We start from the raw sequence: 17,012 nt of genomic DNA on the forward strand, positions 1-17,012 counted from the left end.
GCAGGCTGGATTCTCACAGAGGAATCTCAACCTTTCCCCCCCGCATGAACCAGCTGCGATCACTCGCTATGTGTGAAGCAATTACATGCCTTTAACATTTTTCTTAAAATAATATTTTCACCAATTCTTTCAGAATTTTATACTTATTTATTTTGATCATATTTATCTCCCAAAAGAAAGCCTTTGACAACTTAATGGTTCCTGGAAACGAACCTTGTGGTCACAAACATTCTCTGGTGCGGATGCGTGTTGGGGGACACAGACCTGCAACAGGGCAGAGCGGGAGAACTGCCTGCTCAACTCCCGGGTGAGGAGTCGCTGCAGGCTCGCCGGCCGGCTGACGGGGACTCAGGAAAGGCCCCCCAGCGCTGGCGGGCGCAGCCGCGCTCTCGACCATGCTTCCGTCACACACCAGGTACTCAAAAGGAGAAAGGCAATCCCATCCGGAAACGGCGAAAGGAGTACCGCGGAGAGGCAACGTAGGGGGCGGGCCCACGGCAGGTAAGGCTGGGACGCAAGGCTTGGGGGCGGGGCCACAGCAGGCGAGGGGGGGGAAAGCAAGGCTTGAGGGCGTGGCCACGGCGGGCGAGGGAGGGTGAGCAAGGCTTGGGGGCGGAGACACGGCTAGCGAGGGTGGGGCTCAAGCATGGGAGCGGGGCCACGACGGGCGAGGGTGGGACAGAAGGCTTAGGGGCGGGCCACGGCGGGCGAGGGTATGACGCAACGCATGGGGGCAGGGCCACGGCAGGTGAGGCTGGTTCGCAAGGCTTGGGGGCGGGGCCACGACGGGGGAGGGTGGGGCGCAAGCATGGGGCGGGGCCGCGACGGGCGAGAGTGGAGAGAAGGCTTGGGGGCGGGTCCACGACAGGCGAGGCTGGGACGCAAGGCTTGGGGGCGGGGCCACGACGAACAAGGGTGGGGCGCAGGGCTTGGGGGCGGGGCTGTGGTCCGCGAGGGCGGGGCGCAGGGCTTAGGGGCGGGGCCATGGCGGCGAGGGCGGGGCGGCGCTGTGGGGGCGGCGGTGCTTCGGGTGACAACGGTCGGAGATGAAGGTGGCCGCGGCGCAGCGGGAAGCTCAGCTGCGCGGAGCGCGGTTGGCAGCCAGGCCGCGCCTGTAGGACCCCCAGGCCGGGGTGACGGGATGGGGACCCGACTCGGGTAGTGAGACGCCTGCGAGCGGAACTTCAGCCGGAGGGGCTCGCCTGCTCCGGTCAGACTCGGCGACCTCCTCCACCTGCTGCCGCTGGGCCCCGCGTCCGGCGGGCCACGACGGCGTTGGCGACGGCAGGGGCATGTGGCGCTGGGTCCGGCAGCAGCTGGTGAGTGAGGGCTGGGGCCGGGCGGCGCGGGCTAGGCCGCGGCGAGGGCGCGCGTCTCTCCCTCGGCCCGTGCTCACCGCTGTTCGGGGATGCGGTGCTGCCTGCGGCCGCTGCGGGTCGCGAGCGGCGCGGGTCTCGGGGAGACTGAGGCAGCGGCGCGGGGCTCAGGTCAGGCGGCTCTCCGGGACCCAGAACTAGGCTCGTACAGGTTCCGAGGAGGTATGGGTCCTCTCAGCCTCCTGGCGGAAGCCGGCCCCGGGCCTAGGAGGGAGGAGCGCCGGAAGGTCCTCACCGCACACCCCTGCAACTTCTCTGTGACTCTGTCACCCCTCCTCAAGGCGGTTAGAATGCACGGGGCTGGAACCCTTGGGTAGTTAACTCTTGAACATTACCGGGTTACCTGGAGCAAGAAAGAGAAAACCTCAGGGTGACTTAAGTGTCTAAAAATGGTCACCTTTCCCAGAAGTGATTCACAGATAAAAACCTCTCATGCCTCCTGGCATCTGCAGCCCAGGAAATACAACGGAGGCCACGGTGGCAGACTAGACACCAGTTCAGTGCGAGGAACGCTAACCTATATACCTTTAAAATTTCGATACCACATCAACTGCAGTGTTTCTGGTTACTAGGTTTCAAGGCAGTGATACATCTTAGCGAGGCAGAAACTTACTGTTTTGAGACCAAAATATTCATGCTTCTTTTCCCCTGCGGTACAACAGCTTTTCAAGTAAAAACTAACAAGTATGTATTTCAGTCAGTCTCTTGTTTATTTTACAGTGGGCAATCATTCTTAAATAAAGCAATCTCAGAAATAACACTAGAACTGCCTGCCACTCCCTCATACAAATGGTGGGGCTTTATTTTTAGCAACTGTTGCAAATTGAAGTATTCCAGCTTTATTGGGAATCCAAACTAATGATGTCATTTGATCCACACTGTTGGCTGCCTTGATTTCCTTTCGGTAAGGCGGTAGTACAGTACAGAAATTAATTATTACAAATCTGATGTGCCTTTTGATTTCCCAGACTTCGTGTGAAGACCGCTTGGCTTAACACAGTTTGTCTGATGTTTTGTGTGGCAGGAAGATCATTTTTAAGTGGGTCTCTTCAAGTATTTCCCAGTATGTTAAGACAGTGTGAGGTACTTATGTTAACTTGACAGAAATCTGGTAATGTTGGGGAATATACCTTTAAATGTTCACAGCTGAAGGAAGAACCAGAAGCTCTGTGATCATTTACAAATCAGCTGTCTTACTGGACTGAATAACAAAGCAAGTTGAACAAGTTGCCCTGCATTTAAAAAAAACGCTATCTCTGCTGTTTAGCTGCCTGTCTCTGGTTTTTCTTTGAAGACAATCAGGTCTTCAGGACCTGTGCCAAAGCAGGACTTTGCATTGCTGGCTAAGTTTGTGTAATTACTTAAATTACAAATTAAGGACAGTGTGTATAGAGTAGTGAAAATATTTTACACTGACTGAGTAATAAATGGCCATTCTAGTTGCTACACTCATAATTCAGTTCAAAAAGTCTAGATTATTCTAATAAGTGCTCACTGGGTTGAGTCACAAACAGGTTAATTGTAAAATTTATAAATGGAAAAATTAGAGGAAATCGATAAATCAGAAGAACAGATTGTTTTGCATTTACAGAACACTATATGAATCCTGACTTCAACTAATACTTTCACCAAAAAAGGATACTTTTGTTTTTAAATTTTTTATTAACTGCTTAGTGTGTGTGTGTGTGTGTGTGTGTGTGTGTGTGTGTGTGTGTAAGTGTGTGTGTAAATAAGTAAGTCAGGACAACTTGTGGGAGTCATTTCTTTCCTAACCTGTGGGTCCCAGGAGTACAACTCAGGTCCTGAGGCTTGGTGGCACTCTCATTTACCTCGTGAGAAATCTCACTTACCTTTCTGTCATTTTATTACAGAGACAATTCTATGTTCTACTTATTTATTTGCAATTGAAAAATGATTGATTTCTTATCTCTATAAAATATTTTTTGCTGCCTGACATGATGAAAAATCATGACAAAAACTGGTATTTTCCCTTAATGAAAATAGTGAATTTCATATTTCTAATTCACAACACAATTTTCAAATCATTTATGCTAAAAGTTATTATGTTATTACATATTTCTGGTGTATTTTGTATTCATAGTGTATCCTTTTTCCAATAACATTTTTCAGTAACTATTATATCATTAACAGCATCTCAGTTATAATAACATAGCACCATTAGGTGCCTGGTATATTATTATTATCATTGTTATTAACTATTATCTTGCCAGTACTGGCAGTCAAACTCATAGCTTTATGCATGCTCGTGGTAGCTGTTGACCACATGCAGTCATTAAAATTTTAAATTTATGTTCAGAGAATGTTTTCTTTTTTTCTTTTCTTTTCTTTATTTATTATTATTATTATTATTTTTGGTTTTTCAAGACAGGGTTTCTCTGTGTAGCCTTGACTGTCCTGAAACTCACTCTATAGACCAGGCTGGCCTCCAACTCACAAAGATCCTCCTGCCTCTGCCTCCCAAGTGCTGGGATTAAAGGCGTGCGCCACCATTGCCTGGCTGAGAAGAATGTTTTCAATAACACATTTATGCATACAATGCTGATTTCTACTTTTAAACAAAAGTCCTTGTCAGGAAATAGATGATGTAGGGTTCTTTATAGGACAACATGACAGCGTGTTTTCACAGAGCCGCTGTGTGGGTGTGTGCTAATCCTGGCGATGGATATGGAGGCCATGATGAGGCTTCTACTCATAACGTTCTCAGCACCTATGTTGAGTGTAGGCTTAGTCTGGAGTCTGTTTTATGAATAGATGAGGAAATATTATTTCTGTGTTTCGCAATATAGTGACAAAACTTAAGTTTCACCGACGCAGAAGAATACAGAAAATGGCTGTGACTACACAAGCACAACCTGCAGGCAGGTGTCTCTTTACCTGGTGATGCAGGCCTATAATCCCGGCATCTGGGAGGTGGAGGAAGGAGCGTTGGGAGCTGGGGTAGGGTGGATTTCTTAAATTGTTCGTAAAGGTCCTTCAGATCTGTACTGGTTACTGTGAAAGGAGGCTGAGGACTGTCTTCGGCTTCACTGAGAACACTGGCAGCTCTTAGCAAAACTCCCGCAACTTTATTTTCTAGTCTTTCTCCACACTTGCTTGTATCCGTGCTTAATTCTTCCTTTCTTTCTGCTGTCAGAGAAAGTGAAGCCCTCTTTTTCCAAGTTGGCCAGTTCCTTTGTGGTTTTGATGCTGTTTTTCATCATAATTCTTTATAGTCCCGGTCAGTTATCATGAGAGTGTGTGTCCTTTCTCTTTACCTTTCACCTGTAAACACAATTAAGCTTCCCTCTGTTAACTTTCCCTGCACTGTACCTAACTGCCAAATGTTCTTTAATTGAATAAAATTGAAAAAAGGTTTATCCTGCATAATAGTTCTATCTAATATACTTGAAATGTGGTTCGGTTGAAATTTTAACTATAAAACATAATGGTTTATAAGAACAGAAGAAAAATGTGACATATCTCAATTATATCTATTTCTGTGATAGTCAGATGACTTAGCAGGCAAAGATACTTGTCACCAAGCCTGATGTGCTCAGTTTGATAAACTCTGGGATTCACTTGGTGGAAGGAGAGAATTGTCTCCTGAAAGTTTGTCCTCTGACTTTTACATTCGTGTTGTAACATGTGCCCACTCCCCAACTATAAATATAAAAAAATTGTTTATTTTTAAAATGTGGCTATTTTAAGTTTAAAAATAACATATGTGGCTTGTATCCATTGCTCATGTTTTATTTTTACAAGTACCACTATATATGACATCAAAAGTAAGCTTTGGTTTCTATGGAGCACATTAAGTCTGTATCTTTATTTTTTTTAATTTTTTAATAAAGGTTTTTTTTTATTTGTTGTTGTTTATTCTCATATATTACATCCTGACTACAGTTGTTTCCCCTCCTTCCTTTCCTCCCAGTCCTTCCCCCTGTTGTGAAATATTATTATTTAACTGGGCAAGATTTGTTTATGCTGCAGAATATTACTTTAACTGTGTAAAAGTGTGTTACTTTTGTTTATCTTGCATTTGTTTAATTATGTAAAGATGTGTTGCATTTGTTTCACCTTGCCTGCCTAAGGTACCTGATTGGTCTAATACAGAGTTGAACAGCCAATAACTAGGCAGAGAAAGGATAGGTGGGGCTGGTAGGCAGAAAGAATAAATAAGAGGATGTAGGTGAGACTGCTTATTCGTTCTCAGCCACCCAGACCCGAATAATAAATAACACAAAAACTATATTAATTACAACACTGTTTGGCCAATATCTTAAGCTTATTTCTAGCTAACTTTTACATCTTAAATTAACCTATTTCTATTAATCTGTGAATCATCACAAGGTTCTGGTTGGTGTCTTTCTCCTTTGGCAGCTACAAGGCTCCTCCCTGACACTGCCTAATTTTTCTCTATATCTGTTTGGAATTAAGCCATTTAATAATTAATTAATTAATTAATTAATTAAGCAGCTTCTTTAATAACCAGTGGTAATAAAACATATTCATAGCATACAGAGGGGAATCCCACAGGAGGTGGAGAAGAGAATGAGGGAGATGTCTGAGGCCAGAAGCCAGGCAGCGGCTAGCTAGCCATAAGGGAGATGCAGTGAAAGTAAGAAGGAGAGAAAAGTAAGCAGCCCTGAGACAAAAGGTAGATAAAGAAAAACAGGTTAATTTAAGTTAAAAGAGCTAACCAGAAATGTGCGTAAGCTAGGCCTAGCATTCAGAACTACTAATAAGTCTCCATGTTATGATTTGGTGACCTAAAAGATAAAGCCCTGATTACACTCCCTCAGCCTCTCTTTTCCCCTAAATCCACTCCTCCATTTCCCTTCCTAAAAGGACAGGCCTCCTGGGAATATCAACCAAGCATGGCATTTCAAGTTGCAAGAAGACTAGGCACATCCTTCATATTAATGCTGGATGACGCAACCCAGCAGGAGGGAAAGGGTCCCCAAAGCAGGCAAGAGTCAGAGATAGCATTTGCCTGTTCCCACTGTTAGGGGACAACACCAAGCTACATAACCATAACATATACACAGAGGGCCTAGGTCAGACCTCTACAGGCTCCCTGATTGTCAATTCAGTCTCTGGGAGCCCCTATGAGCCCTGGTTAGTTGATTCTCTGGGTTTTCTTGTGTCCTTGACACCTCTGGCTCCTACAATTCTTTCTCCACCTCTTCTGCAGGATTCCCCAAGCTCTGCCTAATGTTTGACTGTGGATCTCTGCATCTGCTTCCATCAGTTGCTGAATGAAGCCTCTCTGCTAAAAAAATTATGCTAACCTTCAACTCAGAAGTATCATTAGTAATCATTTCATTAGCTTTATTTTATATTTTTCTGGTCGTGGTCATGTTTGGTTTCTATCCTAGGTCTCTTGGGCTATTGAACTATCTAACCTCTGATGAGAAAGTTTTTTGTTTTTTTTTGTTTTGTTTTGTTTTTTGTTTTAAAAAAAACAGAGAGAGAGAGAGAGAGAGAGAGAGAGAGAGAGAGAGAGAGAGAGAGAGAGAGAGAGAGAGAGAGAGAGAGAGAGAACTCAGAGGAAGCCGGGTGGTGGTGGTGCAAGCCTTTAGTCACAGCATTTGGGAGGTAGAGGCAGATGGGTCTCTGTGAGTTCGAGGCCAGCCTGATGTACAAGAGCTAGTTCCAGGACAAGCTCCAGTGCTACAGAGAAACCCTGTCTTGAAAAACAAAACAAAACAAACAAAAACCTCAGAAGAAACTGCAACAGAGGTGCTCTAAAACGTTGGCTCATCTGAGCCATCCACTTCTATTGGAGATTTTTTAGGAGGTCTTCCTTAATCAAATCTTACTTTTCTTAACCCAAAATGATTCCATAGCCTCTCACTTCCTTTGGAAACAAAATCAAAATCTCTTCTCCAAAGTAACATTACTTTTGACTTAAATTTTGAAGTGAAGCCATTTTCAAAATATATAGGTTGGATTAATCCAACAACATTATAATCAAATGACTTTCAGCAGCTGTTGCTCCTTCCTCAGCAGTCAAACAATTCAAAGACATCACAATAACATATAGTGTCCAGATTCTCTGTGTATTTTCTATCTTTACATGGAAGCTAAGCCGGGGCAGAGGAGATCTGAGAGTGCTAGTTTTTCTTCTGAACTTACGTGGCTAGGTTTGTGTCAGGCTCTGGCCTGTGCCTATGGCTAAAAAGCCTTCAGGCAAACTGATTTTTCATAAATGTGCATCCCAAAAGTTGATCGCCAAATGAAGCACGATTAATAAAAATTCAGAGACAGAAATTGGGGTTTAACCTGAAGACCAGGAAAACAAAGCAGCCAGCCACTGGCTCTTACCTCAACTTCAGTCCAAAAATGGCGATCCTGCCATGAGACTGAGTCTGTGAGCTGTCTTCCTCTCTAGGGCTGGAATTAAAGGTGTGTACCACTGGGATTAAAGACATGCATTACCCAGTTTCTATGGCAAATTAGTATGGCTACTGGGATTAAAGGTGTGTGTTACCACTGCCTAGTCTGTAAAGTTGACCAGTGGGGCTGTTTTACTCTCTAACCTTCAGGCAAGCTTTAATTTATTAAAATACAAATGAAATACCACTACAATATCCCAGGCTGGTCTTAACTCATGGCTTTCCTGTTTGAGCTCCTGAATGTAGTAATTATGAAAGTGTGTTCGTAAGTCTGAAGGTTTTCTTTTGGCCAAGGTGAAGTGTTCGAGGTATCTAAGTATTCGCAGGCTCACTCAGGGACCTTGCATCAGAGACTGGTGAGGGCCTGGTGAGGACCGTTATTGTCATTAAATGCCTTTTGGGTTCATGTTGTCCATACTAGTATTCACATGTGACTATGAAAGACTTAAAAAATATGACTTCTGATGTGTGTTTGTAAGTACATACTCGCCTTTGAAAACCTAATTTGTTGAGGAAATTAGGATTAACTATCACATAATAATTTTAATTGAAATTATGTTGAGATACGTAAATATGAAAATATTAAATTAATGTCACATGTTTACTTTTATTGGCCTTTAAATGTGAAAGCTAAGGAAATAACATATTTGGGTATTTCTGTTTTATTACATTGCGGTAACTGTAACCTTTCATAAATATATTTAAGAAAATTTTCAGTTCTAAGGACTTCTTGATTTTATTCATGCATTTGTTCTTTAGTTTGTTTCCAGAGTTGTCTAAATAAGGAATACCTTATTTGTCAAAATACAAAACTTTTAAAAATTGAGTTCATGTACAGAGTAGATGCCATTCTTTGCTTTTTTCCCTGGAATCTCTTTATCAAATTCAGTATAAGAAATGTGTATTTATTTTACTAGTATGGGAGATATTAAGGCTTATTTTTACTTTAGTTTTGGGGATTGTAAGTGTATGTTCACTTTTAATTCTTCTGTATATATAGTTAAAATGGATCAAGTAAGCTTTCCCCAATGTTGTGAATAAGTCCTACAACAAATTTCTTTTGCTTCTTATCACTTGAAAATGGCTGTGTGAGACATTTAGGATGCTGTTGTTTTTTAATGCTGACTAGCTCACTTAAAGTTATCTCTATAGTTTCAGTGGAAGTGTAGCACAAATGTTATAGTGAATTATTTAGGGAACAGCACAGCAGTAAGAACAAAGTCTGACATAGGTGTAGTACGTCTATCATTTCAGAATTTGGGAGGCTGAGACAGGCAGATTGCGAGTTCCAGGCTTATATATATAAATTCCAGGATTATAGAGTAAGAATAAGGTATAGAAAACATTTTTAAAAAATGAGAGACTGTGTATTCAGCAGAGACACCATTTGTTTGTTTATTTGTTTTAGTGGGTATTTTTGTTTTTATTGGTTTGTTTTATTTTTGAGACAAGGTCTTGGCTTGTGTTGCCCAGGCTACTGGAACTCACTCTCTTCCTCGTCAACCTCCCAAATCCTGGGATTACAGTCACGTATCACCGTGCCCAGTTTAAGTTCTCGGTTGCGTCTCCCTATGGACCACAGTAGTACTACATTCTGTCTGAGTTAACCTGTGCAGAACATCCTAAACTGTGATTTGTCTTCAGGAAAATTACATTATATGCCAAATTTCCACATTTCATTTGGAAGTAAAATACCACCAAGAAAGGAATAAATAGGATAATGTTCATAATACATTAACTCAGTCATTCTCCTATATTTTACAAAGGCTATGAACAAAACATATGTATGCATGCAGTGCATATGCAGTTAATGCTTATGTGAAGCAGACATTCATGATATGCTACTTATGGTTTATATTAGGAAAAATTTCAAGTATATATAAAAATATATATAATGACATATAATGAGACCCCATTTATCCTTTAACCAACTTGGTAATTATTAGCTCGAGCCAGTGTTACTGGGTCCCGTCGCATACTGTCTCTACTTCCTAATTTTAAATAAAACCTTAGACATTATTACCCATTATGTTTCTATCTCCAAAGAAAAGAAATCTTAAGTATATAAGTATGACTACTGTAATATTCTATGTATTTTCATTTTCCTTTCTTTCCTCCTAGTCTCAGATTTTAGAAAGCAGTTCTTTAAAGTATACTGCCTTTTTCTTGTGCTAGTGTCTAAGGAGAAGAAATCATAGAGAGATCAAATGAATTTTTAAAACATCTTGCTTCAGAATATTATATTGTATATCTTGAACATGTGTAGTTTTTACTTGTCACTTAAATAAGATGCTTTGCCTATGATATGAAATATGAAAAGTCTATGTGCACTTCTATGTGCAAATCATGCTTTTGTCTTCCTTTCTAAAATGGATGAACCAAGAGCCGGGCTGTGGTGGCGCATGCCTTTAATTCCAGCACTCGGGAGGCAGAGGCAGGCGAATCTCTGAGTTCGAGGCCAGCCTGGTCTACAAGAGCTAGTTCCAGGACAGGCTCTAGAAACTACAGAGAAACCCTGTCTCGAAAAATCAAAAATAAATAAATAAATAAAATGGATGAACCAAACCCATTCTCTCTCCTCCCTCTTTCCCCCAGGCTAAAGCAGTCTTGCTTCTTTCTGCTCTCTCTGCCAGCCCCCCCCCCCCACACACACACACCAGGCTAAGGCCTCTTCCCTTGATTGCTGCAGTGCTTCCCGGTGGCCCTGTGGTCTGTTAGCAGCCAGCCAGAGAGATCTCACATGCTTCTCCTGCCTGTAATACCTCTGTTTGCAGCCTCCCCAGGGCCCTGCTTACCTTCTTTTCATCTGTGTCTTAGCCTGTTCTCCAGATTACTTCTCACTCCCCATATACTTTTTCTAATAAAGTTTTTTTTATTAATTCTTGGAGAATTTCATACAATATATTTTGCTCAAATTCATTCCCTCAACTCCTCCCAGATCCTCCCTTTCCTCCCTACCCACCAACTTTCAGAGCATGCATTCCTATTTCCTTCATTCTTCCCTCACCCTCTCCCCCTTTGCTCTCTCTTCCTCTCCTTCCCTTTTTCTCCCTCTGAAGAAATGAAATGGGTAAGGCCAATTTGTGTTGGCTGACTGCTCCTGTGGTTAAGGCCTTCCCCAGAGCAAGGCCAGTACGCCAGGTGTCACACCATGGAAGCAAACCTATTTTCCCTCCCCTGGCAACAATCAAATGCAGATGGCTCTTTAGGGAAGGGTGTGATTCCAAGCCTAACTCACCTCCTCCATACTGAGATTTTGTTTTCTCAAGCTTGATCTCATGCAGGTCTTGTATTTCTATTTTCACAATTGATATGAATTTGTATGTATATCTGCCTTGTTGTGTCTGGAAAAGTTTATTTGAAGTCATCTAACACCTCTGGCTCTTAAAATCTGTCCAACCTTTTATACTTAGATCCCTGAACCTTGAAGGGAAAGGGTTTTTTTGGTTTTTTTTTTTTTTGTTTGTTTGTTTGTTTTTCAAGACAGGGTTTCTCTGTAGTTTCTAGAGCCTGTCCTGGAACTAGTTCTAGAGCCTGTCCTGGAACTAGCTCTTGTAGACCAGGCTGGCCTCGAACTCAGAGATCCGCCTGCCTCTGCCTCCAGAGTGCTGGGATTAAAGGCGTGCACCACAACCGCCCAGCAGAGGGGAAAGGTTTTATACAGACATCCAATCAGGGCTCAGCACTCTGAAGTCTCTGAAGTCTTTGTTCTCTACATATTGACCACTTTTGGGTCTCTGTGCTAATTGCTGTATATTGCAAGAAGAAGCCTCTCAGTTGGGGGTGGGAGGACAGGGATCCATGGAGATAGCTACAAGCCATTAAGAGTCATTTATTGGCATGTCCATTTAGCAGGGTAGTAGTAGGTTTTCCCCTAGGGCTCATGGTCTATCGAGCCACAGGTTCTTGTCCTCATTAAGAGTGTCTCATATCTCATGGAGCAGGCTTTAAAGCTAATTGAGTAGGTTACTCCCAGGACAGTCACACTGCTGTTGCACCAGTGGGCATATCTTGCCATTCAGGTTGTGACTGTAGTTCTCAGTGTTCATAGCTGGATGGGACTGTTGATTACTTTTCTCTTCTGGTAGTGTGCAGAACTATGAACTCTAGCCAGTAGAGATATGTTTCCAGTTGAGTGCCAGCTGAACATGTACATGTTTTATAACTCAAGTTTATGGGATTTTCAGCAGTAGGTTTTACTGTCAAGTTCTTGGGGGTAACCTGTAATTGCAGGAGGTGGTTGGCAAACAACTCAAAAAGGTAACTCATTCCTAGTACTAGGAGCTTCACTTAGTAATGGATGTGATCTAGTTGGGATTATTGTCCAGTCACTATAGAGTCACTCAGTTTAAACTAGAAGCTTCCACAATGATAGGTTTCTATGTGACTTTTTCAAAAGTCCTTCCAGGTCAGTTATTTCTCCCTATATTCCCTCTTGTACCCTGTCCTTCCATCCCTCAGGCCATTTCATCTTTCCTGTTCCATTTTCCCCTTCCCCCTTTCTCCTTTTATAATACTGTATTTTTTGTTCCTTGATAAAGCCCCCTTCTCTCCTATGTTCACTGACCTCCATGAGCATACCATGGCATGCTGACACCCTCCCCCATGGGAATACACAAAGTAAAAATAAAATGAATTTCAAAGACTTTTAATAAATATTTATAGCTATAGATGATGGTTTTTCTTTTCTAGCTATGCCTATAGTTTTTTTAGTATTATTTGAGTTATTTAGGTTCTATTTTTTTTCTTTTTTTTTGAGACAGAGTTTCTCCACGTAGCCCTGGATGTCCCAGAACCACTTCCTAATGTTGCATTCCTCATGCTGTGATGACCCCATCCATAAAATTATTTTCACTGCTACTTCATAACTGCAGTTTTGCTACTGTTATGTAACATAATGCAAAAATCTGTGCTTTCCAATGGTCTCAGGTGACTCCTGTGAATTGGTTGTTCAGCCCCCAAAGTGGTTTTGGCCCACAGGTTGAGAACCACTGTTCTAGAGCCTCTCCTCTCCCTGACCCCCTAAACTTTAAGTTCTTTAATGCAGATTTAAAGGGAGTTGATGCAGTAGTTCCTTGCCAATGTTAATTAACGTCTTTGTCTCCAGTTGGTGAAACTGTTTGTGGGAGGTGTGGCCTAGAGCAGGTGTGTCACTGGAGGCCTGGCTTTGAAGTTTAAAAAGCTCACTTCATTCCCAGTTAGCACTCTCTCTCTTTCTGCTCCCAACCTGCAGACAAGATGTGAGCTCTCAGTTTTCTGCCACCCCACCGTGCTTTTGCTCTGCCATCATGGGCTCTAACCCTCTCAACAACAAGCTCCAAATGAAATACTTTCTTTTTAAATTACCTTCCTTGGCCATACTGTCTATCACAACTATAGAGACGTAACTAAGACCCTCTGCTAAGATTATTTTACTACTGTGTTTGCAGGGATGGTATGCTAATTGCTTTCTATTGCTGTGATAAACGCCATGACCAAAAGCAACTTGGCGAGAAAAGAGCTTATTTTATCTTACAGTATATAGTCCATCGTTCATGAAGGGAAGTCATGGCAGGAAGCTCAAGGCAGGAACTGAGTCAGAGGCCATGGAGGAATGTGTGACACTTACTGGCTTACTCCCTGTGGCTTGCTCTCAATCTCTTTCTCACCCTAGGACATCAATAATTTATTCAGAAAATGACCCATAGACCTACCTACAGGTCAGTCTGATGGAGGCATTTTGTTAGATGAGTTTCCCTCCTCCTAGTTATCTCTAGCTTGTGCCAAGTCAGCAAAAAAACCAACACAGATAGTCTTCTGAATTTGAAGGCAGAGTATATGTTCCTCAAGAAATATTATAAACATACTTCTATCTATATTTCAGGAAGTCTTGTCCGTTAACTAGTATAAAGAAAAGGTTGGGTGGTATAATCCATTACGTGAATCATAGTCTCTTGAGAGTAAAACGTTTTGAAACTAAGTTGATCTGGGTATAGAAGAGGCTAAAAATAATCTATCAGGCATGGTAGTCAGATTAGCTAGACATATTTCTCTTTCTGTCAGTAAGAATCTGTCACAGCAGAAAGCAAAGTACTCACAGGAATGAAAAGGAATGCAGTAAAGAAAGCTATAGCTCTCATATCTGATTTTTTTTCTTGTAGCATATTTGAGAGTGTGAACTGTTTTTTCTTACTGAAGGTATGACTTAGTTCATTTATTTCTGAAGGTAATGTACCTGTTCACCTTTGAAGAAAAGCACTGGTGGCTTAACTGTACGACTTAAGGGGATTCAGCGGACATGCAGTTTACAGCCAATAATATATATAATCTGATCAGTTATTTAAACCAATAGTAAAATATACCAACCGGCCTGTTGACTAGTATTTTTTTCTGTTGTTTGGTCGTAGGGTTTTGACCCACCACATCAAAGTGACACAAGAACTATTTACATAGCCAACAGATTTCCTCAGAATGGCCTTTACACACCTCAGAAATTTATAGATAACCGGATCATTTCATCTAAGGTAAGGATAAGCAATTTTATTATTACACTGTAGATGTAGAGCTGGGGATACATTCGTAGCTCATTTGTTAGAATGCATACCTGTCATTGTTCTGTGGTGTTTTACTCTTTTGGCCTTTTTGGGGGGGCACCATCCAGCGCCCAAATAAATCACTCACAGAGGCTTATTTTTAATTACGAATGCCCAGCCTTAGCTTGAATTGTTTTTCGTCAGCTTTTCTTAACTTATCCCGACTACCTTTTGCCTCTGGGCTTTCCTCCTTCTCTGACTTCTGTGTTCCTCCTTTCACTCTCACTCCATTGCTGGCTCTGGATCCTCCTCCCTCCTTTCCTCATTCCTTGATCTTCCTTCTCCCAGATTTTGCCTTCTGTTTATTCTCCCTGCCTACCAGCCCTGCCTCTCCTTTCTCCGGCCTCACTATTGGCCATCCAGCTCTTGATTAGAGCATAAGGTGCTTTAGACAGGCAAAGTAACACAACTTCACAGAGTTAAACAAAGACAACATAAAAGAATGCAACACATCTTTTCATCATTAAACAAATGTTCCCCAGCATAAACGAATGTAGCACATCTTAGAATAATAAATATGCTATAATGCTAATGCTTTTCCTCAAACACTGATTTCATCTTTTCTTAGATGTCAGCCTTAGCTCAACAGTCCCTCTTCCCTGTCCTTTTCTTTCTGCTGTCGCATTATTTCTGTGTATATGATGATGCTAACATAGTAGATCATTTGTGCAGTGCTCCCGTTCTCATCTATATTTTGAACATTTTATAGGTTTTAAAATGGCCTAATTTTTAAGTCTAATTTCTGTGTTTAAAATTTAATTTTAGTCATTTCCCTTTTCCCATTCCTCTCCCAAACTCCTCTCATGTCCCACTCCCAGCTGTCACTCTGTCTCAAATTTATAACCCATTTTTCTTTGTTACTTTTACATGTATAAGTACAACCTGTTGAGTCCATTTAATGTTGCTTGTATGTTTGTGACTTCATGACTGATCCCTGGAGAAGACTTATTCTACTGCTCTTAGCTTTCCTCAGTTACCTGCCTTTGTCTAGGTGAAAAGCCCACTGAGATTTCCTCCTTGTATGTTAGCATGTTTGTTGGTTTTTTTCTTTGTTCTGGTCTTGTTTAAGTATCTATACTGTTGAGGTATTTGGGGTCATATTTCCCTCTCACAGTCTTACAACCGATTTCCATGTTCTTTGGCTCTTACAGCCTTTTTACCCCCTGTTCTATGCTATTTCCTGAGTCTTAGGTTCAGGAACTGTTATAGATATATCCATTGGGACTGGGAACCCCACAATCAGCTTTCTGCAGTTTGACTAACTGTGGCTTTTTGCAGTGATCTCTGTCTATTGTAAAGAGAAGCTTCCTTGATGGTGGGTGAGAGCTACACTTATTCGTGGAAACAAAGAAAAGAATTTAGGATACAGTTAGGAATTATGTTTGTTTATGGAAGTGGTAGTATTGGGTTCTCTAAGATCCATGACCTCTCTAACCCTGGGTAGATTTTCAGTACCAGACATGACTTCCCTCCAATTGAGTGGGCCTTATGTCCAATTAGAGAGATATTGGTTACTGATAAAATATGATTGCCACCAATATGGATATAGATATGGATTTACCACTGATAAAGATAAACTTTTAGGAGTATTATCATGCGGTCATTGTTGTGGCTAATAGGCATCGCAGCTGGGTGGGACTACTGGTTGTTTCCCTCTGTTGGCAGCTTGTGTAGCACCTTCCGATACTACAGAAGCTAGTCTTCAAGGAGGAGGCTTTCAGAGCAGATCCTCTGAGTTCTGTTAAATTCTAATATTTAAAATTCTCATCTGCTAGGACTTCACAGGTCCACATAAAACATTTTAGCTGCTGTTGGAAACTGAGAGTCCCCCCAAAAAGCTGTAATTAAATAAGTGCTTTTATAGGGCTGTTTTCTTTTGCAGCCATTTAGGTTTAATGTTTTGACCAAAGTTTTCAGAAGTGTGTTTAAATAAGTACTCTCTTTAAAACATTTTAGCATAAGTCAAAGTCTCCTTATGTTGCTTCCCTACTGTTGTATCTCAGTTGTTTCTGGAACCTCGTAACTGTATTGCTGGCTGTCTCAGCTCACAGTGAACTCTTTTACCATTGAAGCTTGGCTGGATTTCTCGCTTCCATTGTGGCTTTTAAAATGTAAAAATCTAAGGAGGGTGTAGATTTGTTTTCTAAAGATGTTGAGTTCGTGTCAGTTAAAAGTATAGATGTTTGCTGACACTGTTCTCTCAAGCTTCAGTGAGGGTGGCATGATGTACCTCTTGTTTTGAGTCCTGTATTGTTCTCTGAGACACTTTCTACAAAACCACAAGGACCTTTGCTGCTTTTTCTTTGGTGTTATGTATTCATTTATGTATTTTAACTACAACTGTTGATATTTAACTCATAATCTCTTTATTTTACTTTTAAGCATCTTAGTGTAACTGACATGTTGGAGATGTATAATGATAAATCTTGTTTGTTTGTTTGCTTTTTTTTGGACAGGGTGTCAATATATAGCCCTGTTTGTCCTGGATCTCATTGTGTAGACCAGACTGGCCTTGAACTCACAGAAATGTGCCTACCTCTGAAAGCTGGGAAGCAGTGGTTCTCAACCTTCCTAATGCTGCAACTCTTTAATACAGTTTTTCTTGTTGTGGTGACAACCAACCATAAAATTATTTTCTTTCTACTTCGTAACTGTAATTTGCTACT

The 17,012-nt window shown here is 41.7% G+C and overlaps 1 protein-coding gene across 2 annotated transcripts in view; it reads left to right on the top strand.

The window, feature by feature from the left end:
* The first annotated feature begins 1,023 nt into the window (after window positions 1–1,023).
* Atp11b (ATPase phospholipid transporting 11B (putative)) overlaps window positions 1,024–17,012 on the top strand; it is a 102,817-nt gene continuing 86,828 nt past the window's right edge. For both annotated transcript variants that reach the window (XM_038347541.1, XM_038347542.1), the window contains exons 1-2: window positions 1,024–1,319; window positions 14,161–14,277. In XM_038347541.1, coding sequence (XP_038203469.1) covers window positions 1,293–1,319; window positions 14,161–14,277 — 144 coding nt within the window. In that variant the 5' untranslated portion in view covers window positions 1,024–1,292. The remainder of the gene's footprint in view (window positions 1,320–14,160; window positions 14,278–17,012) is intronic.

This window comes from Arvicola amphibius, chromosome 11 (genome assembly GCF_903992535.2).
Source record: "Arvicola amphibius chromosome 11, mArvAmp1.2, whole genome shotgun sequence".
In the NCBI taxonomy this organism is placed as follows: Eukaryota; Metazoa; Chordata; class Mammalia; order Rodentia; family Cricetidae; genus Arvicola; species Arvicola amphibius.